This window comes from Eschrichtius robustus, chromosome 7, assembly GCF_028021215.1.
Source record: "Eschrichtius robustus isolate mEscRob2 chromosome 7, mEscRob2.pri, whole genome shotgun sequence".
Classification (NCBI taxonomy): Eukaryota; Metazoa; Chordata; class Mammalia; order Artiodactyla; family Eschrichtiidae; genus Eschrichtius; species Eschrichtius robustus.
In genome coordinates this window covers 104,614,859-104,637,751 of record NC_090830.1, presented here as the reverse complement: position 1 = coordinate 104,637,751, position 22,893 = coordinate 104,614,859, and the positions used below count along the sequence as shown (strand labels likewise).

Below are 22,893 nucleotides of genomic sequence, written 5' to 3'. Positions count from 1 at the left end.
AGAATCGCCTGCCAGTGCAGGGGACACAGGTTCGAGCCCTGGTCTGGGAAGATCCCACATGCCGCAGAGCGACTAAGCCCATGCGCCACAACTACTGAGCCTGCACTCTAGAGCCCGTGAGCCACAACTACTGAAGCCCACGTGCCTAGCTCCTGTGCTCTGCAACAAGAGAAGCCACCGCAGTGAGAAGCCCGTGAACTGCGATGAAGAGTAGCCATCGCTCGCTGCAACTAAAGAAAGCCCATGTGCAGCAACAAAGACCCAACACAGCCATTAATTAATTAATTAATTTTAAAAAGGGGGGGGAAGAAAAGAACACTCTATTCTGCAGGCAGGGACCTCAGCCTTCCATGACAGCCTTGGTCACATTAGGGCAGACTATTTAGGCTTGATGTATCTTCCACTTAAATTCAACTCATGGTTGGCCCAGTAATGGAAATATGGGATGGATACCTACTTTAAAAGCCAAACTATGACCTTCATTGTACACCCAAAGAAATTATCATCAGTTTTCAAATTAAGATTCAGTATTTTATATATATACATATCCATGTTGCTTGCTTAGAGAGACTTTTGGGATGACCTTATGGTGAAGAATTAAAGGATGCCAAGAGGTGGAGGCCTTGAAAACTGGGGATAACTTTCTGAGGGATGAAAGAGATCCCGTAGTGAAGGTACTTAGAGTATATGTCAGATGCTGGGGGTAAAGCAGCAGCCTGGACAAAGAAAAAGTATGCTCAGGACTTCTCTGGTGGTCCAGTGGTTAAGACTCCAAGCTTCCACTGCAGAGGGCACAGGTTTGATCCCTGGTCGGGGAAGTAAGATCCTTCATGCCATGCAGTATGGCAAAAAAAAAAAACCTTTTGAAAATACAACATGCAATCGGTTTTTTTTTAAGTTATTTATTTTATTTATTTTTGGCTGCGTTGGGTCTTCGTTGTTGCACGCGGGCTTTTCTCTAGTTGCGGTGAACGGGGGCTATTCTTCGTTGCGGTGTGTGGGCTTCTCATTGTGGTGGCTTCTCTTGTTGCAGAGCATGGGCTCTAGGCACATGGGCTTCAGTAGTTGTGGCTCACGGGCTCTAGAGCGCAGGCTCAGTAGTTGTGGCGCACGGGCGTAGTTGCTCCGCAGCATGTGGGATCTTCCCGGACCAGGACTTGAACCCGTATCCCCTGCATTGGCAGGCGGATTCTTAACCACTGCGCCACCAGGGAAGTCCGCAATCATTTTTAAGACTCAGTGTACACACCTCACTCCTGATACTATTTCTGGTGTTATAAGGAACATATATGTTAATTGAATTTAATTGAAGTTCTGTTCTCAGAATTTTACATTTTACATTTCTTAACTTTAACTTTACATTTCTTAATTATGGGGCCAAAAAACAAAAAAATTACTTTAAAAAAAAATAAGACTTCAGAAAAAAAGAAAGAAAAAAGAAAAAGCATGCTCTTTAGTTTAAGTATCAGAAGGAAGAGAAGAGTAAGTCCCATTCTAAATTACATAACTTCGAAAAGGAGGATGAAGCAGATATCCCTGCGTCCCATTTAACACATCATTTATGCAAAATGAAGTTTGATTATAGCTGACCTTTTGAAATGATTTTAAAAAGATCGATAAAATTAACAAACCCATGTCTCCCTTCACTAGTATATGCGATCTCTTAACAATTTCCGAGCTGAACAGCCACACCAGCACGCCATGTACTACCTCCGCTTGCTGATGACTGAAGTGGCCTGGACTAAAGATGAATTGAAAGAAGCCCTGGATGGTGAGACTCTTTCTACTTATAGCCTAATGCTTTCTTCATTTTTTTCTAAAATCATTTTGGTTTATCCTATTACCTAGTGTTTATGCTTTCTAATAACTTGTAGTTCCATTAAAGCCAGCTGTGCATACTGGTTTTTGGTTTTTTTTGTTTTTGTTTTTGTTTTACAAAAGCAGTGGTGGCCTTTGAAGTGGCTTTTGTATTCAGGCAGTTTAACCACATTTGCTGTTTTCAACCTGGACCCACAACAGTCACTTATTACTGTTCATAGATTTCTGCAGATGACAGTGTTTTGACCCAAGCACTTACCTTGTTAATATTGAAGTTTTCAGAAAAGGAAAAAAGGGCTGAGCTTGAAAGTCTTATCACACAGAAAGAATGCTTAGGCATTTTTAGATCTATTCAGTTTGGTTAAAAAATGGAAAATATGTAAAGCCTAAAGAGTCATCTTTTGTTGCTTTTTTCCTAAAATCTTAAATCTAGTTTTCAGAGCTTTTGCTTTAAAGTCCTAAATTCCTCAAGGGCAGTGAATTATGCCTTCCTTTTATCCTCTTCATTTAGTATCTAGTATATTATGCCCTCAATGTGTGTCTAATGAATGTCTATTCAGTGGAATGAAATTACTTTCAGGGTTGTTTCATTGGAAAGAATATAGACCAATATTACCCTTTATTATTGTTTTATCTTTCCACTTCTCAGCATTACTTTACCAATTAATCTTTCTTCCTACATGCTCAGCAATAAGAAAAAAGACGTGTTGAATTTTTAATGATCTTTTATGACAAGTCCTTACTTATTATGTATCACTACGCCTTTGATGACTTTAGTGACAAATCAAGAGCGAAGTATTGAAGGTCATTATTTTATTGGTTGAGTAGGCGTATAGATTATAAAATTCATTAACTAGAACAGATACGTTTTTAATCTGGACAGTTAATACACCTTTCTTTGCAAAATGATTATGAGTCACATCTGGTTGTAACAGCAGGAATTTTACCTTTTTAAAAAAATACCACAAATTGATTTTAAATACATTTTCAAGAAACCGAACCTGCATTCAGCATGATCCAAGAGCAGAGATTTGGGGATTCCCACCCCCTTTGTTAGATTCTGGGTCAGATGGTATATGAATTGTAAGCAGAATTAGTTCTAAAGTTTCACATAAGCATGTGATGCCTTCCTAAAATGTGTTTTATAAAGAGAAAGTTAGCACTTTTTCGGCTGAAATTTTCTGCTCTAATAATCATTCTGTTTTGATATATATATTCATCAATAATCCAGTAATGCCAACATGGCTTAATCTGGAGACAACTCAATATGAGAGGCTGGCTCCCCCGTGACTCTACGTCTGTCAGCTATCCAGGTGCCAGGGTAGCAAGAACCTCAGAATTCAGTGTGGTCCAACAGCATTTACTGACTGCCTGCTATGCACCAGGTGCCAGACTGCAGGTGCTTGAGATTAAAAAATGATCAATTAGGTGGGGTTTCTTGGATCAAGGAGCTCCAGTCTAGTGGCAAAGCATAAATGTAAAACAGATTGTTTTTTGTAGAGGCAAAGAGACTGAGTATTGTTACAGAAGTCTGCAGAGAGAGCTGAGGGGGTCTAGTGAAGGGGACTTGTAGGGCAGTGCAGTGGAGTGGGATGGGTATGCATTTTGGAATTAGACTAAGATTCAAATGCAGCTCTGCCACTTACTAGCTTGATGACTTTGGACAAGAAACTTAAATTTTCTTAACTTCAGTTTTCTCACCTTTAAAATGGGGATAATAGCACATAATTTATAGTTTATAAGATAACATCTATAAAATGCCTGATGCATAGTAAGCACTTGTTAATTCCCTTCCTATGTCTCTCTTTAAATTTTATTCACTAATTTTAGCATCCATTGTAGCATTTATTAGTATGGTGTCCTAATGGAGAAGGGACAACTCTTCTTTACTGAAGAATTAAATCAGTACATGTAAAAGTAATGAGAGGAATAGAAAATTCACTATTAGGATTCCATAATAATAATTGATACAGGCAGTATCCACCACTGGATGCTAAATTAGTGGGTAAAAGTTAAGTAAGGACAAGATATTTGTGTAGTCTCAAAGTATTTCCTCCGAAGTAAATATTTTAAAATTATAATGGGAAAAGAAGGCATTGGTGGGGTGGCTTTTCCTAATTGCTTGTAGAGCATACATGAGTTACTTAATTATAACCAAAAGATTAAAGCAGTCCCTTGGCAGACAGCACTATAACCACGTGGTCAGTGTTTACATCACCAGTATTACAGCATAACAGCATCATGTGCCCCCGATGTGATGCCCTGAGAAAGACATATTACCTCTGGGGTATTCTTTCTAAGAATACAGAAGCTCAATTTAAGCATGAGAAAACACTAGACAAGCCCAAATAAAGGGCATTCTATAAAATAACTGAGCAGTACTGCTTAAAAATCTTCAGGTCATGGAAAGGCAAGGAAAGACCAAGGAACTGTTACAGATTGGAGGAAACTAAGGACACATGACAACTAAATGCAAGGTGGGATTGTGGATTAGATCCTGGAACAGAAAAGGGATATTAGTGGAAAACCTGAAATCCAAATAAAGTCTGTATTTTAGTTAATAGTATTGTCCCAGTGTTAACTTCTTAGTTTTGATCATCATCCTATGGTTGTTAAAGATGTTAACGTAAGAGAAAACTGGGTGAAGGGTATATAGGAACTCCCTGTAATATTTTTGCAACTCTTCTGTAAGTCTCAAATTATCTCAGAGTTTTTTTTAAAAAAACCTTATAGGTAGAGCTTACTATTTCTTACACTTGTTTACAGATGTTACCCTTCCTCGCCTTAAGGCGTTCATACCTCAGCTCCTGTCACGGCTGCACATTGAAGCCCTTCTCCATGGAAACATAACAAAGCAGGTGGGGGATTGAGGTTTTAGCAATAATCTTTTATGCATCATTGCAAGAGAAAATTTTACCCTAGTTGGTCTAAGATTACTAACTAACCACCACAGTGTGGCTGTATAAGCACATTAATGTTGACTCAGGCTTCCCTGCCCTATGCAGGAAGGTAGGGGAGGGTATAGGGGGAGCAGAATGATCATGGTTAACTGTGGACCTACTTTCACAGCTGTCTCCTCTGTTTTTGCCTGCCTCGTGCAATCATTGAAGGAAATGGGAATAATTATCCCTGCTCTGTAGGACAGCAGGACTGTGTAGTGGATAAGAGCACATGGTGTAGAATCAGCCTGGATTCAAATCTTGACTCTTCCGCTTACAAGTTATGTAATCTTCTGAAAACGTCTTAATCTCTCTATGCTCAGTTTCCTTATCGGTAAAATTACTTATAAGGATTAAATTAAATAGTACATTCCAAGTGTTTAGCACGTGGAAAGCCTTCCAGATTCCCTTGGTAGTCTGTCTTAAGAGCCCACACTCTCTACCACTCTGTTATATTGCCTCCAAAACAATATGCCAAGGTCAGGTGCTAATAAGTGGCTGAGACAGTATTCTTCCCCAGGTCAGTTTTATTCAGAATAAAGCCTCATGCTTACCTCCTTTGCTTTGCTATAACCCCAGGTGTCTGTGGTGTGGGTCATTGACTTGGGACCACCTTTCCATCAGCAGTAACCTCTCCAGCTTTGGCAGTGCCTTTTCCCCAGAATCGAGATCAGTGCTGATGATTGTCTGGGTCTCTGTTTCTCTTCACTACTACCATACTGACTCTGTTGCAAATTGATGAGTTCAGTTTTTATCCATTTGAACAGGATCAAATGTATTTAAGATTTAAAAATCCACTTTTATGATAAACTAGGTTAGTTTGTTTCACAAGCATGTTGTTTCATATTGCATGGACTACTGTCTAATCAAGATACATTTGTGATTTGTAATGTGCTATGACCTGTCTTCTTCCACAGGCTGCATTAGGAATTATGCAGATGGTTGAAGACACCCTTATTGAACATGCTCATACAAAACCTCTCCTTCCAAGTCAGCTGGTTCGGTATAGAGAAGTTCAGCTCCCTGACAGTAAGTGGAAATGTTATATCTTTGGTAATGGACTACTTTGACATAATATTGTGTGTGATTACAGATGGGTTGAAGTCACTTGGATGATAATATATAGTTTTATGGTAAAGATCTACTGGGATCCTCTACTATTTATAGCTAAAGGTAGATAATTCTGCAGGAAAACTATCTGTGGGAGTGCCAGAGAGGTAAAATTGGAGGTAGGCAATTATTTTGAAGAGAATGATACTGGAATTGACTGGTAATTGAGTGTAGAGGAGTTAGGAAAAAAATCACAAAACTAAAGAAATGTTGACTGTGAAGCATGAAATAAAATTTATTTATAAAAAATGTAAATCAGAATTAGGAGTGCATAGGAGTCTTTGGCAGAAGACTCACAGGTGCAGATAACACCATGTATTCATTGCATGCATATTTGATAAGGAATTAATATAAAGAATTGATAATAATATATTGGAGTTTGCAATGTTGGGTTACTTTTACATTAACAGTGGTTTCCTTTGATATAGAACTCATTAAGCATTATTTTCAATATTGTTCAGAATGGTATGGTGGGAAGTATGTTAGACCAGGGATGAGAAGCATTGATTTTTTTCTTTAAACTTTTTCTAAAAGTAATCACTTCCTCTTCTGACCCCCCAGCACAGGTTTTCTGAACCTTTCCTTGTTTAACCTACTCAGCACTTCTTCTCTTGTATTGGGATTGAAGTGCATCTCCATCTCCCCTGTTAGGCTATACATTTCTTAAGGCTGGGGTCTGTGTCTGGCTCACTTGAGTAGCTACTAAAGCATTACCTCAGGATCTCTTTGTTGAATGCTCAAAGACACTTTGAGCACAGCACTGCTATTCTGCATGGCCAGTCATTACAGACCTGGTAATGGTTACTTTCAAACTTCACTTAGTTTGTTCCTCAGTCACCGCAGCATGGCAGAGAGGGAGAATCAGGAACTGCCATTCAAGGGAATTCCCTAGTGGTCCAGTGGTTAGAACTCTGCACTTTCACTGCCTAGGGCCCTGGTTTGATTCCTGGTTGGGAAACTAATATCCCACAAGCTGCTCGGTACAGCTGAAAGAACAAATGATTGAATGAATGAACAAACTGCCATTCAAAAGCCATAGCACATGGTCATCAGGCAATGACTAAACACTGTGTATTTGCTTAGTCACATTTACTGCTCATGAAATAGTTATCAGATCATAAAGCATGGCCATCTGTTTATAACTTTGATGAATACTTGATCAGCATATCTGAGTTTTTGTCTTAGCTCTCCACCATCCAACTTTGTGTCCTTGGACAAGTCACCCTGCTTCTCAGGGTCTTAGTTTCCTCATCTCTAAAGTAAGGTGTTAGGCTAAGTCATCTCTAAGCATTGTGCACATTTGTGTAAATTTGTGAATTGACCTTCATTGTGGGTGTTGGTAAACAATATTAGGAATAGAATGCTAAATAGATAATGGCACAACTAGTAATTTAAAAATTGTTTTGTGTGGTTATTAAAACATAGGTAGTATTTCTGTTGAAGTTCTTATAGATATTAGCTAGTTCTAATCTAGTATGTACACTACATTGTAGATTTCATTAACTATGGATCTCATTTAGCATTAATACTTAGTCATAAAATGGGTTTTTTATAAGTGTTTTGCCCTTTAAAGTCAGTGAGTGTTTATCGAGGGCCTACCAAGTACAGATCACTGTATTAGGATTCCCTTGGGTAAGTTGAGTTTCACATTCGTAATGAATTAATTGTAATAGTTTGGAACTGCCAAAAGACACCAACCAAACTGAACAACTTCATAACAGCCAAACAAAACAGTAACTTTATTAAACCCTAAATAAATTTTTGAACGTGTTGCTGTCTTCTTGAAACTTCCTAGGAGGATGGTTTGTCTATCAGCAGAGGAATGAAGTTCACAATAACTGTGGCATCGAGATATACTACCAAACAGACATGCAGAGCACCTCGGAGAACATGTTTCTGGAGCTCTTCTGTCAGATCATCTCCGAGCCGTGCTTCAACACCCTGCGCACCAAGGAACAGCTGGGTGAGGGGGGAGCAGGGGATGGCAGGATACCTCAGTCCTTGAGGAACAGCCATTGTCCTCGAGAGCATTCTCCACATGTACAGTCCCCTAGCATGATGCTTCAGGCATGCTCTACTCAGAAAGACTGTGAAAGCCTTGTTTGTGGGGAATCCGCTTCTAGAAGATAAGCAGTTAACATCTCATGAACATTAGAGCAGTTCTTAAGGAGATGATACTGTGTTTACATTACATACGAGTCTATAAAAAGGTCATTTTGGGTAGGATGCTAAGGGAAGTCTGTTATGGGTGACAAGGTGGGAAGCAAGCCATCCACAGAAGCTTAAATTTACTGAATTTTGGGTTCATTGAGGGAGCAGGTATTTTCTTTTGTTCATCTTTGTTTCCCAAGCCTGGGGCACATAGAAGGTACTCAGTAAGTGTCTGTTGAGGAATTGTTTCGGCAGAGTTCTAGGCACTGTTAAAAGCCTTGGAGATCCTGACAGGTTTGATCAATTAAGGAAAGAAACAAGCCCCAGTAATGTACTTTGAATAACCAATGAAAAAGGATTTGGGTGAGTGTCCCCAAGTAACAATCTTTTTTTAAATAACCACAGTGGTAGATGCTGGACAGCAAAAATGGATAAGTTATGGATGGTCTTTCCCTTCATGGAGCTCACAGTCTAGTCAGGAATGCAGACCTGTAAGGAATAATTTTAGTACAGTTTGGCAAATGCTACTAAGAGTGTTCAAACTCTAAAGGCTATGCTGAAGGTAGGGAGGTGTGCTTTGAGGCAGAGCAGCTGGAGAAGGCAAGCCACAAACGCTGTTTAGGAAAGATGTAGACGGTAGGTAGTGTATGAGCTCACAAGGTGACAATGGAAGTATGACCTTCAGTTACTTGGTCTAAAGGTTTGCAGTCTGAATGGAGTTGGTCCAGGAATGGGTTATCTAGCAAGAAACGCAATAGTGGAGGCAAGTTCACATAAGGAGCTTGGATGTGAAAGGAAGGCGAGCTAGGACAATGGTTAGGGGATGAAAATGAGTCCAGCATTTCATAGGGATGAGAATAACTTTAACATGGATTGAAGGGGATTAACTAGCAGACAGGGAGGAGCTTGGGAATATTGAGTTTGAAAGATGAACAAGGGTTTTCTCTCCAAATTGCTAACTATTCTTCAGAGAGCTCTTCTGCCCTGTGCTTAGGAACTGAAGATATTTTAATAGCTCATTTCTTCAGAGGTGAATAATATGAAGCCCTAAAGTAGATTTTATTTGCTCTGACAGGATAATTTTTGAAAGATTAAAAGTGACCCATGTCTCAAATGCCAAGATCCTCACTGGCTGGTGTTTGCGTTTCAGGCTATATTGTCTTCAGCGGGCCACGCCGAGCCAATGGCATACAGGGCTTACGGTTCATCATCCAGTCGGAAAAGCCACCTCACTACCTAGAAAGCCGAGTGGAAGCTTTCTTAATTACCATGGAAAAGTCCATAGAGGACATGACAGAAGAGGCCTTCCAAAAACACATCCAAGCGTTAGCGATTCGTCGACTAGACAAACCAAAGAAACTGTCTGCAGAGTGTGCTAAATACTGGGGGGAAATCATCTCCCAGCAATACAATTTTGACAGAGGTAAGGCAAAATTAGGGCCCCAACATTCATGGCATGTAAGTAAAACATTTGAGGGCATTGATGCCATTCTACAAAATGGTATTTGTTTTGTAGGTGATGTTCCAGTATGATTTGGGATGGGGGTGGAGGCATACCACTTCTAAAGAACCTTTATTTAATGTAACAACGATTTCCTAGTAGAAACTTTATCTTTTTTTTTTTCCTTCTCTGAACTAGAGCTGGGTCTATCTGTATCTCATAATAATGCACTAATAATAAATCTGATTTCACTTTTTGTGTTCATTCAGTACGCCCCTGAGGCTCTGAGCACAGATATGTAGGTATTTCTCATAACTGTAAATGGAAGATGTGCAAATTGAACTCTCTTGAGACAGGTGCTGCCCTGGAGGCACAGGGGTTCAAATGTTTTCCTTTAGGGATCTCCCAAAATTTGTCAGTGCTTTTAGATTTGGGAGAGCTGTGCTCCCCAAAGGGTCCTGCTTATCAGCTTCCTTTTGCCTTTCTTAGAACAGAGCTTAACAATGGAGTGCGCTCAGCTACACTAGAAGTCAGAAAGAGTTGGGTTGTGTTCTCATTGTGACACCAACAAGCCAAAGATCTCGGCCAAGTCACATTTTTTGGGCCTCTGTTTCCTTACCTGTAATTTTTCTAGCAGTTGGATTCACCGTTAATAGTACTGGGTTGGCCAAGAAGTTCGTTCGGATTTTTCCGTAAGATGTTACGGAAAAACCTGTGCGAACTTCTTGGCCAACCCAGTACCTACCACTTATTGAGCATTTGCCCTGTGCCCCTGGTATTGTGTTATTGTCAGTTAAGTAGTTGTTATCCCCAATTTCTAGATGAGGAAACTGAGGCTCAGAAAAGTTGAAGTGACTAGCCCAAGACCCAACAGCTCATGACTAGAGAGACATGATATCCTCTTACTTTTTACTTGAAATTTATTCCCTTACTACTTGCAGGAGCAGATGATCACTCAAAAAGGTGGATTCTTAAGAGTGTTGGAGTGAAGTATATTGTCATTTAGTGTAGTATCCTGGGATACTTAAAATGAAAATATTGTAAATTCTTGTTTGATTACTTTTTCAGATAATATAGAAGTTGCCTATTTAAAAACACTTACCAAGGAAGATATTATCAAATTCTATAAGGTAAGTTCAATTTGCATGTTTAGATTTTGACTGGTAAGGAAATATTGTATGCACTGTGTTGTGTGTTGCTGCTTTGAACCCATTCAGGCAGGATTTATGAAGGCATTTTTATGGACCTAAGTATTTTTGACACATATTACTGTTAGGAAGAAGAGATAGTCCCTGTTGAACCCAGTACTGTTTTTCTCTCCCTCTGGACCGAGGACCATGGTGGCCCTTCCTGACTTCCAGATCCACCTGTTTAGGTTGCCCTTTTGTTTCTTCTCTCTGTTCCTCGCCCCAGCCCACAAAGAACATCGCTGAGCTTTTGGTGGGAAGAAAGAGCAAAGAAAACAAATAGAACTTGGGAATCAGATTATTTTCCAGTCTCTGACAACTATAAATCATCTTCACTAATTTAGGTGCCACTATGGCTCCTTTTAAAAATAAATGATTACTCACCTTTGAAATGTGTTCAGAGATCTTCTGAGTCTTTTTTTTTGTAAATTGTGTTCACTGAAGTATAGTTGATTTACGATGTTGTGTTAGTTTCAGGTGTACAGCAAAGTGATTCAGTTTATATATATATATATTCTTTTTCATATTCTTTTCCATTATAGGTTATTATAAGATATTGAATGTAGTTCCCTGTGCTATACAGTAGGATCTTATTGTTTGTCTATTTTATATATAGTAGTTTATATCTGCTAATCCCAAACTAGAGATTTGTGAGTTTTATTTTTATTTTTTTAAAGTAGAATGAAAGACTTCTTTTTTTTAAATTTTTATACTAATTATTATTTTTATTTATTTATTTATTTTTGGCTGTGTTGGGTCTTCGTTGCTGTGCGCAGGCTTTCTCTAGTTGCGGTGAGCAGGGGCTACTCTTCGCTGCAGTGTGCGGGCTTCGCATTGCAGTGGCTTCTCTTGTTGCGGAGCACAGACTCCAGTAGTTGTGGCACGCGGGCTCAGTAGTTGTGGCTCGTGGGCTCTAGAGCGCAGACTCAGCAGTTGTGGCGTACGGACTTAGCTGCTCTGCGGCCTGTGGAATCTTCCCAGGCCAGGACTAGAACCTGTGTCCCGGCATTGGCAGGCGGATTCTTAACCACTGCGCCACCAGGGAAGTCCCAGGTTTGTGAGCTTTAAATGCCTGAGCTCACTGAGAAAGTTCATCAAGAGAAAAGAGGCACCACCATTAAAGTTTTCCCAGTACAGCTTGAAGAGGTTTACACCATCTAAATTTTCCCCACCTGTAACAGAATTCATAGAAGGGTAGCAAAAATTTTAAGTGGGCATATAATGTGTAGTAACCATGCTAAGTGCAGAAATTAAAATTTTATGCTGCAATAGAGTTGTACCTAAAGTGTTATATATATTCTTTGTAATGTATTGGGACCTCTAATTTGTGTAAAATACTTTTATGTCTGTTTTTTAGGACAAGGAACAAAATTCTACTCCATAATTACCATAGTACCTTAGAATTATACTCTATCTAGTATCGTTAGCCACTTCCCCTGGTTCATATCTGATTTATCAGACACCAGGTTTTTTGTTGGGAGCTCAGGTCCTGCCTCACGCTAACATCTCTGGGAGGGATGTCATCTGCTTTTCAAGGTCATTTTTCAGGGATCTGTTGTAACTGCCGTAACAGGAGTGGTGCTTGCAGTTCTCATTGGAATGATTTTGTGAAATTAGTTGTACAGTGAAGGCTAATCAGATCTAATTCACCACGGTTGGTGCTGTGTGGGAGAGTGAGGAAAAGGAAATAGCCCTGAGTTGGAGGTGCTGATAGTTTCATAGAAGAAAAGGGTGATTTAGCACTGTCTGCCAGTTACTTACACTTCCCCCCAGATCCTCTGCAGGACGACAAGGTTTCTGGTCTCTGTATGTGCAAACATGTATTCATATAGCCAGTAACACTTTAGCAATAAGAAAAGAGAGACAGTAGCAATTTTAGGTTCAAAATTTGACAGTAAAAGACAGTATTTTGAATGTTCCTTTCTCAGCAATGGGATTTGAACCATTTTGGCTATGGACATGGCTGCCTGGGCAATTTACTGTTTTCTTTACCTCATGGCTCCCTTGCATTGTGTAGAGGAATTGTGCTTTTTTGCAGTGATAGTCTTTTAAAAAATATATATTTTCACAAGGGGGAGGCTAGGCCTGTGAAGGGGCAGTGGGTATATGGAAGATCTGTGCACCTTCCACTCAATTTTGCTGTGAACCCAAACTGCTTTAAAAAATAAAATCTATTTTAAAAAAATGTGTGTATGTATGTAACAAAAACACATACTTTTTTTTTTTTTAATTTAAAAAATTTTTTCTTTTATTTTTTGGCCGCACCATGCAGCATGTGGGATCTTAGCTCCCCGACCAGGGATCGAACCCATATCCCCTGCAGTGGAAGCACAGAGTCCTAACCACTGGACCACCAGGGAACTCCCAACACATACATATTTTTTAAATAAAACAATATATAAAATAAGATTCTGTTCTGAAATGTAACGCCAGGTAGTCTTTGTGTCTGTGGAGAGAGAGCTGCAGTAGGACCGTGGTGGGCAGAGTTGGGTGTGAGAGCAGGGCTCCAGGACACGTGTCCGTTGCCAGGCTGTTCAGCCGTCCAGAGCCCTGCTCAGAGCTGCTGGCCTCCCTCAGTGGTCTGTGGGGCAGCAGCAGGAGCACATGTGGCCCCTGAGCACAGACTCGGGGCTCAGCCGTATCACCAACTAGCTAGCTCTGTGACCTTGGCCAAATTACTTAAGCTTCCTTATTTACAAAATAGAGATTATGGGGTATTCATTGAAATGAGGTATGTAAAGTGATTGGCACTTAGTAGCATTTATTAAACAGTCTCTATTGTTATCTCTTTATTAGTAATACTCAATCTTAGGATTTTTAAATATTTTAATCAGAATGTTTTAGATCAGAATATGTTTTCCTCCTTGGTGTTATAAAGTGGATTTTAGTTGTGTTGATTTACTGCTTAAGACTGTTACACTTTGTGAAGTTAGTTACTTGTCCTCAACTGCCTGCAAAAGATGGTGCTCGTGTTCAGCTCTTTTTGGTTCCTAAGACATTTATTTATTTATTTATTTATTTTAAATTTTATTTATTTATTTATTTTTGGCTGTGTTGGGTTTTCGTTTCTGTGCGAGGGCTTTCTCCAGTTGCGGCGAGCGGGGGCCACTCTTCATCGCGGTGCGCGGGCCTCTCATTGTCGCGGCCTCTCCCGTTGCGGAGCACGGGCTCCAGACGCGAGGCTCAGTAGTTGTGGTGCACGGGCTTAGTTGCTCCGCGGCATGTGGGATCCTCCCAGACCAGGGCTCGAACCCGTGTCCCCTGCATTGACAGGCAGACTCTCAACCACTGCACCACCAGGGAAGCCCTAAGACATTTATTTTAAGACATTATTAGTTATGTGTGTTCAAAAAGAATGATGACTTAATATGACTTACTGTGATGTTTCCAGAAGAAATGAAGATTTCTCTTTCCTTCCACAAATTCTGTTATTTATTTGAAGTTGCAGGTGGTACCTGATTATTGAATTTGTGAAAATAGCAGTTATAAGACTGACTTTCTTGTCTTAAAAAATAAGAGTATTTATTACCAAGCTTACGCTAAATCTAGAACAGGCTTTCCCTAGCTATATTCCATGGTACAAGATACTAATAGGGGGTACCTAGAAAGAAGGGTTTCGTGACCATGTACGTTTGGGAATGACTACTCTTTATTCTCATTCTTGGAGAATCACAGAGCATGTTAGCTTTTGAAAAGTTCTAAGAACCCCATAGTTAAGATTTCTTTAGCCCAGCATTTGTTTAGTTTTGATTAACAAAATACTTCCTAAGCTGCTATCACTATGGACACTTCTTTTTTTTTTTTTTTGCACAGAATACCTATAAATATCTCTTAGGACTCTAGTGTTCCTTAGAATAGAGTTTGCAAGAAAATGCAATTGGTTGGTTTTTAGAAAAATGGGGATTATCCAAAGTTGGTCAGGAAATTAAACAGGATGTTCTGCTGTAACCGATACAGGTTAAGAGGGCAATGAAGGTTTGGGTGAAAAGGGATCAAGAATAGATCTTTGGAAGCAAACGTTTTACTCCAGTAAGTAAGATGCTCTCAGATGAGGCACTGCATGTTACTGGAGGCCGACCTGGGCTGAGCTCCTGAAAGAGGCTGTTCTGCCAGCTGGCAGAGCCGTGGGCAAGCTTGCTGTGCAACCTCAGCAGGGCTTCCATTGCAGCTGCACAGGGCCAGGCTTGCAATAAATAACGTTACGTAAATAACCGTGAGTCAGTCTGGCTTTGCTGATGATCTCTTCCTCTGAGGTTACAAAACATTGCTGCTGGCTGAGGCATCAGGGGAAACTTCATCGCAACTCGTGTTTTCCCTTTGCAAAAGACAGATACAGGTCCAGCATCAAGGAAAGTGTGAGGAGACACTTCCCCACAGGATCCTTCTGCCAACATACCACTCCTGGCTTTCTTGGTAGTAACTAAGGGGAGTCCCTCAGAGCAACGTGGTGGAATGGAGAGAACAAGCAGACCTCACTTCTGGCACCATCCCTTCCAAGCTGTGTGACTCCAGCTGTGTGACTCTTTGTTTTAGAGTCAGAGTCTCTAAAATAGGAATCATCATGATGTTTAGCTTACAGAGAATCAAGTGAGCTAACATAGGAGAGAGGCTGATACAAGATGACACTCAAGAGATGTTAGTTTTCTTCTTTTCTTAGGGGGGCAAGCATTGTGGTCATCCCTTAACTAAGCTCAGGCCATTGTCTCTGCAGACACTGCAGATCACTAGGTGCAGCCCTGCGTCACACCCCAGTGAGAACTAAGCTAAGGTTTTAATCCCAGCCCAGGTACTTACTAGCCGTAGGAGCTTGAGCACTTAATCTCCTTGGACTCAGTTTTCTCATCGTAAGATGGGGTTAAGAATAATTCTTGCTGGGCTTCCCTAGTGGCGCAGTGGTTAAGAATCCGCCTGCCAATGCAGTGGATGTGGGTTCGAGCCCTGGTCCGGGAAGATCCCACATGCCGCGGAGCAACTGGGCCCGTTCGCCACAACTGCTGAGCCTGTGCTCTAGAGCCCACGAGCCACAACTACTGAGCCCGCATGCCACAACTAATGAAGCCCGCGCGCCTAGAGCCCATGCTGCACAACAAGAAGCCACCACAATGAGAAGCCAGTGCACCGCAATGTAGAGTAGCCCCCGCTCGCAGCAACCATAGAGGGCCCGCGCACAGCAATGAAGACCCAACGCAGCCAAAAATAAATTAATTAATTAATTAAAAAAAAAAAAAGAATAATTCTTGCCTACCCTCCTAATCTTTGTGGAGTTCAAATGAAATGCTGTAGGTAAGGGGAAAGAAAGGGAGGCGTCTTTACTGTTTCTGACTGCGTGAGAGCTGATTGTTCATGGTCGTAAGAGAGCACCTCATTTTAAGTTCCTTAGTGGGGCAAAAGGGTGACCTTGCTATTCTTTCCACCCAGGAAATGTTGGCGGTAGATGCCCCGAGAAGACATAAGGTATCCGTCCATGTTCTTGCCAGAGAAATGGATTCTTGTAAGTATTGAGTATTGACTTTTTCAAAAGTGTGTTTTTAGGCACACGATAGCTGTACCATGCCATAGCCACATCCTTTATAGAGCACCAGGAAGTAAAGGGGCACAGAAGGGGAACTAACTGGAGACAAGGTCTGCTCTGTCAAAGCAAAAATAAGGGGAAAAAGGAAACGAGGCAGTGAAGGAGGGAGCCAACAGCAGATGACACAGTGCCGAGCTGGCCACAGCTCCATAAGAAAACAAGGCCAGGTGCTGGTAGGACATCTCCAAAGAATCTGTATGAAACAACTGCATGTGGCGGGGGAAGGGTGAGCAGTTTATCTGTCCTTCCCATCGCCTGTCTCTGACTGGCCAGGGTTTGCCCCATGACCATTTACTCCCCCAGCCTTCCAGGTTGTTTTACTGGGTCCTTCCGGGTGGCCAGAGCCTCAGGATCCAGTGAGGTCAGAGCTGGGCATTAAAGCAGCTGCGGCCAAGGCTATTTAAGCACAGTAACGTCATGAACCATCATTAGGGACACTCTGGATAGGAGGCAGGACAAGCGAACAAGGCCTTGGGAGCACACACCCTAAAAGGATCTGAAAGGTACATGAACGGGGCCTGGTGCAGATTTTTAGTGAGCTGAGTCTGGTTTGTGTTTGTTTGTTTGCTCTTGTGTACAAGTATCAATAAGTACAAAGCATTAAACCTTTTGTTTTTTATAGGTCCTGTGGTTGGAGAGTTCCCATGTCAAAATGATATAAATTTGTCACAAGCACCAGCCTTGCCACAAGTAAGAAATATAGATTTCTTGTTAGCTTGCCCTGTTAGAGGACTTTCTACTTAGAAGGAGCTTGTTCACCAGGACACATAAGACCTAGAGATTTCAGGTTACGAGGTATTCGGGCATCTACTTTAGGTCTCCCGTGAAGACCAGGTTGCCATTCTTTCCTTTTTCAGCTGCAGAGACTCAGCCTTTGCCCTTGTCCGCCTTGTCCTCTAGCTTGAACAGTTGTGTTACTCTGCAATGAGTCATCTCCAGCCACATTTGTCCCAGCCTTTTCCATGGTACTTGTGCATTTTAATCATCTGGAAAGGTTGGGATTTACTTGCAAGAAGAGGAAGCTGGCAGTGTAAGCAGGCTCTTGCCGGGTGGGCACACTGGCCTCTACCACTCCGCCAAAGCGGTGGTCCTGAGCCCTCAGTAGGCCTGCCCTTGAGTGCCCGGAGGAAAGCCAAGATTCTTCCCTCTGGCCCAGAGTCCCACTGGGGACATTCACCATAGGTTTGCATAGACCCTCTGACCTTACTGATCCAGGAAGAGAGGTCAGTAGATATAATATGTAATATATAGTGTAGAAACTAGTATGTATATGTAAAAATAAAGTTTATGTCCTGTTCAGTCTGCTTTTTAGGCTAAATACACTAAAACTTTTTTCTTTGCAGCCTGAAGTGATTCAGAACATGACTGAGTTCAAGCGTGGTTTGCCACTGTTTCCCCTTGTGAAACCACATATTAACTTCATGGCTGCAAAACTCTGAAGATTCCTCATGGGCGGGAAAGTGCAAGTGGATGCATTCCTGAGTCTTCCAAGGGCTAGGAAAACAATCTTGGCCACTTTAATATTTTCTGGTTCACTATTAGAGAGACAAACAGAAAAAAAAAAAGTTGTCAAATGTCATTATGTAGAAATATTAAAAATCCAAAGTAATTAAATTACAAAATCTTATAGATGTAGAATATTTTTAAAATACATGCCTCTTAATATTTTAAAAGTTTTCTTTTCATTACTAAGAGAAATGTCCCTTATATAACAATACTTAAAATGATGGATGATATTCCTATAGAAACTTTCTTCCTTATTCTGTAAAATAGTCACTTGTCAGAAGAAAAATATGTTAGCTTTTTTCTAAAAGCCTCCTAGGTTGACAGAAAAGACTTCAGAACATATAGAGAGATAATACCTTTTTAAAAATGTATCCTCAATTTTGCTTTCTACTTAATGGTTTCATGTAAATAATGGAGAACATTACATTTGGCAGATAATGAACAAAGCAATGTAGTTTTCTTTTATTAGTGAAATTGCTGATTATATAAGGCATGGTTTTAATCTTTTTATAGAATTTGAACATGTTTTTTATTCAAACTAGTGAAATGCTGGAAAACTCTAGTAGAACACCCTACTTATTTACAGTGCTACAAATACAGACTTACCTTACATCAATTTTGTCCCAAACTGAATTTCTCAGGATTACTGTGATTTGTTTTTTTCTGATTGAATTATATTGACACTCTTGTTGTTCATAGTTGGTTTGCAGTGTTCCATCAGTGTCACTTTTTCCCATCAACACGTTGCTGTATTTATTTAACAAAAACAAACAGGGTCAACTTCAGATCCCACTGAGTGTGTGACATGCTTTTCCAACATCATCTATTCTAAACACCTGTAACTTTTTACTACCACGAAATTGCAGTCAGTATACGAACCAAAATATTTGCCCCATTATGAATATAAAAGGCAACACGTGCAAAGACACCTTTTTGGAGGTATAAAAAGGAAAGCCTTGGATTCTTAAATAGCATGCCCTCCATAGAGACTCTAAATCCTGTTTTGTTACCAGTCTAATACTGCCTTAAGTGTAAAGTTATTTTTTGAATATATAAATTCAAACATACAAACACACAGATGATGACTGGAGTGAACTTTTAAAAAATATTTTTTTCATGAGATACAATTTTGGATGAAATTGTTACTGTAGATTTAACAGCTGTTTTGAAATATTTACTGTTACTAAAACTTAAAGAGAAATTGGAAACCTACAGGCACTAGTAACAGTAAGTGGCCCTGTAGTTCACTAACTCAGGCAAAGTAAAGAATGGCATTTTGAAATGACATTTTACCTCCATATGACTTGATTTGCCAGGACTTCTTTCTGTAGAGTCATGTCGTTTCACATCTTAAGTTTTCACATTTGCTATTTTTCTGAATAATCTGAATTTGGGGCAAGAATGATAATTACAACTGTGGAGGCTGCTTTTGAAAGCAGGGCTCCCTTTCTACTGTCAGATATATGTGGTGCTGTAACCGTCTTTTTATCCCTACCTTCAAGAGCTTCCTTGTATGAAGCCTGTCTTTGTCCATCAGAAGGTACGTGAGTCATCATCACTTCCTTCTGGTTTTATGCATTTGTAGACTATGCAGCTTTTCATCAAACTGCAAATATATACGAGAGGGATCAAAAACTAGTCCTGAGTGCATAAATCCACCACTGGAAAAGTAAATAATCCACTTATATCTTTTCTGTGGAAAATTATGTGCTACTGGGTAACTTTTAGCTCTTTAAAAAAAAAGGGAGGGGGTGAAATTTAACCATGTCATTTTTATGAGAAAGTCACGTGAAGAAATCTGAACGACATCTCATGTAGTCTTACAGGAGTCTGTGGTTGCTCTCGAGCGTGCTCCAGCATTGTCTGGTTTCCACTTTGGATCCAGAGCTACTGTGGGGTCACTCAGGCATACTTATGGATTCAGCTACATGGGTCCAAACTGCAGTCCCTGAGCAATAACAGACAACCTGGATACTGCTCTTCACTCAGCGCTTAGTAATGAGATTTGTGAAACACACTAAGGTGTTAGTTACCCGTGACTTTTTGAAAAGTCTTCTTTTTCACTACTTGATGTGGAAGAGAGAGCATGTGACACAGCCAGTACGTGGTAGAGTGCTAGGGTAATCCTGTTTACAATAAATTGCCTGAATTTCACCTCTGGAGTTTGCATTTGTATTTTTACAGTTTCAGTGGCCAGTCCTCAACCTACCTCTCAACATCCCGATTTGACGATCTTTCTTGCTTTCAGTGTTCCTAATGTAGAAAGCAGTGGATTTTTTTTTTTCTAAGTGAATCTGGGTAACAGTGATTTAGTCAAATAAATGGGTCAATTTCACAGTCTTAAGAGTAGATCACTTTTGTAAAACAGGAATCTCAGTGTGAGAGGCTGAACTCCTTGCTGACCCCAAACCCAGAAAGGTTTGTCCTGTGAGTTACAGGGAGGAGAATTCAGAAGGTAGAAAAAATATTTCTCTCCTCATCTTCCTCGCATGTCTCCAGCAGCAGGTTAGGCAGATATCTTGTCCGATCCCTGGCTTCTTACTCCCTGTCAAAATAATCTTTCTACTCGTGTGGTTACCAGCTGGTTCGATCAAGCATTTCAAGAGGGAATCTGGTTGTTCTTCAGCTTCCAACCTAGGACAGTAGTGCAGGGCACATGGTCAGCTCTGTGCTCAGGGAGGACACAGCTGCCCCATCTGGAGGCCTGGAGCCACCCCAGGTTTTAGGGCTTGGTGCAGTTTCCCCCTCTCTCATGGTGTGTGAGGGGAATCATCTGGTCCCCTTCTCTTATTCGCAGCATGTTTATGGTGAAAACCAAGGATTCTCACATACTCATCTCCCTTTGTAAGGATGGTTCCTGCCTTCCTAACCCTTCCCTGGAAGGGCCTCTGACCAGTAGGCTTCTAGATCCCTAGTATTCTGTGCTGCCCATCCAATGAAGTTCATTCACTGTCCTTATCAACCTGAACGTTGACCACTCCATGGTTTCTTGTGGCAAAGCTTATTGGTAGTACTGAATTGCTACTTTTCTCACCCAATCTTTTGACATCGGAGGACGATGATTAAAATTATCATCATCCCAGGTTTTCGGAAGTGAAAATAGGCTCAGAAAGGCTAAACAGTTTGCCCCAGACCATGCAAGAAGCACGGATTCAAACCTCCACTCAGATCTTTAAACTCTAATTCTCATTGTTCCATGTGGATTTCCTGTAATAATGGGTACCAAGTCTACAAAGGTACTTGTGGAACAGAGTAGAAGGGCAGTTGCTTTTACATGTGTATGAAACTTAACTTTTTTCACAGATACCACCTTACTCAGTCTCCCAACCTTTGCCTATTTTGGAGGGAGTGAGACCAAGTCTCAAGAGTGTATGTGCCTCTCCTCCAGTCCTCTGTTGTTTCCCCTCTGCTGGACTCCCTTGTGGACAGTTATCACCACTGGGATCTCCCTCCCTCTTGGAGTCAATCCAGACCCATGCCTCCTGGCCTGCTAGGCCCTTAAATCAATGCAAGCTCTCCTTGCTGTCGCCCCTGGAGTGGTGAGATGATCTGGAATCCTTCAAGTGATTCTGAACAAGAGTGTGAAGAAGAGTCAAGTTCATCTGTAACCCCACCACTCCAAGACAACCACATTTTTTGCATTGTTATTTTGCAGTCTTTTTCCCGTGTATGTAGAATGGGGTCATATATTCAGTGTTACAACTTTTTCCTTCCATAGTCTATCTATATTGAGAATTTTCCACGTGGATACTCTTGGGAAATTTGTGGTATTTGTTGTTGTTGTCATTGTTGTTGAGTTTTTGGTGTCATACTGTAGTTTGTTTATCCAGTCCTCTTAAGAGTGGAATATTTAGGGTGTTTTCAAACTCTGATCCATGATAAAACTCCTTGTGTAGACAGAGTATGTGTGTGGTTTTCTGATTATTTCTTTAAATCACTGGGTTGTAGAATATGAATATATCATTTAACTTCTTTTTGGAAAAGTTTTAAACCTACAGAAGTTGTAGAAATAGTACAGTGAATGCCCATATAGCCTTCACCCTGTATTCACCAGTTTAATAATGTTTGCTGCGCATTGCTCCCTCCTCTCTCCGTAGATGTCGTGGCTCCTCACCCCTAAATACTTCATCAAGTATCTCCTAATAACATGGTCGATGTGTAGTCAGGAATTGGGTCTCGCCCAAAGGTAGGTCTGGCCTGTGTCCCCTTTGTTTTTGTTTAGACATTATAGACAAGTAATTTTGACAACTTAGATGAAAGAGGTACATTTCCTGAAAGACACAAATTACCAAAACAGACATGAAAGGAAATGGAAAATATGAATATTCCCTTAATCTGTTTTAAGAAATTGAATTAATGCCCTTTCCACAAAGAAAATCCCAAACCCAGATGGCTTCATTGGTGAATTCTATCAGACATTTAAGGATGAAATTATACCAATCTTACATTTTAGAAAGCAGGAGGGAACCCTTTTATGAGGTCAGCATTACCCTTATACCAAACTCAAATGTATTTCAAGTAAAGAAAGCTCTAAATCAATTACCCTTTTAAAAGTCCTGAAAGTCTTTAACAAAATGTTGGCAATTTGAATCCAACGATGTATAAAAAGGAATTTTTTTATACAGTTGATTTTCAAATATTATACCAACTTTACATGAAGACAGAGTGGGAGGAATGCAAGGTTGGTATAATATTTGAAAATCAATTAGTATTGTTTACCATAGTGACAGAATTAAGGAGGAAAAACCACATAGTCGTTTCAATAGGTAGAGTAAGAGCATTTTACAAAGTTCATACTAACAGCTCTCAGCAAACAAGAAATGGAAGGGAACTTCCTCAACCTAATAAAGGGAATTTAAAAAATACCTACTGGTCACATCATAAGTAAGGATAAAATATTGAATACTTTGACGCTAAGAGATGCACCAAGATGAGGATGTATGTTCTCACTACTTTTTTCAAACTTGTATATGAGGTCCTGGTCAGTACAATAAAGATTGGGAAGAATGAAGTAAAACTGTTCACAGATGGCATGAGCACATACCAAAAAAACTCTAAGGACTACAAAAATGGTACTTATAATAATTGAATTAACAAGATTGCAGGAAATAACATTAACAAATCAATTTTATGTCAAAAAATTATACTGTCCACAAAATTCAAATAATT

At 40.3% G+C, this 22,893-nt stretch overlaps 1 protein-coding gene across 4 annotated transcripts in view; it reads left to right on the top strand.

The window, feature by feature from the left end:
- The window catches only part of IDE (insulin degrading enzyme), a 111,553-nt gene extending 91,675 nt beyond the window's left edge, over positions 1-19,878 (top strand). For all 4 annotated transcript variants that reach the window (XM_068548210.1, XM_068548211.1, XM_068548208.1 and 1 more), the window contains 9 exons: positions 1,651-1,771; positions 4,585-4,676; positions 5,675-5,786; positions 7,663-7,830; positions 9,169-9,441; positions 10,528-10,589; positions 16,065-16,137; positions 16,841-16,908; positions 17,562-19,878. In XM_068548210.1, the coding sequence (XP_068404311.1) occupies positions 1,651-1,771; positions 4,585-4,676; positions 5,675-5,786; positions 7,663-7,830; positions 9,169-9,441; positions 10,528-10,589; positions 16,065-16,137; positions 16,841-16,908; positions 17,562-17,657 (1,065 nt within the window). In that variant the 3' untranslated portion in view covers positions 17,658-19,878. The remainder of the gene's footprint in view (positions 1-1,650; positions 1,772-4,584; positions 4,677-5,674; positions 5,787-7,662; positions 7,831-9,168; positions 9,442-10,527; positions 10,590-16,064; positions 16,138-16,840; positions 16,909-17,561) is intronic.
- The last annotated feature ends 3,015 nt before the right edge of the window (positions 19,879-22,893 follow it).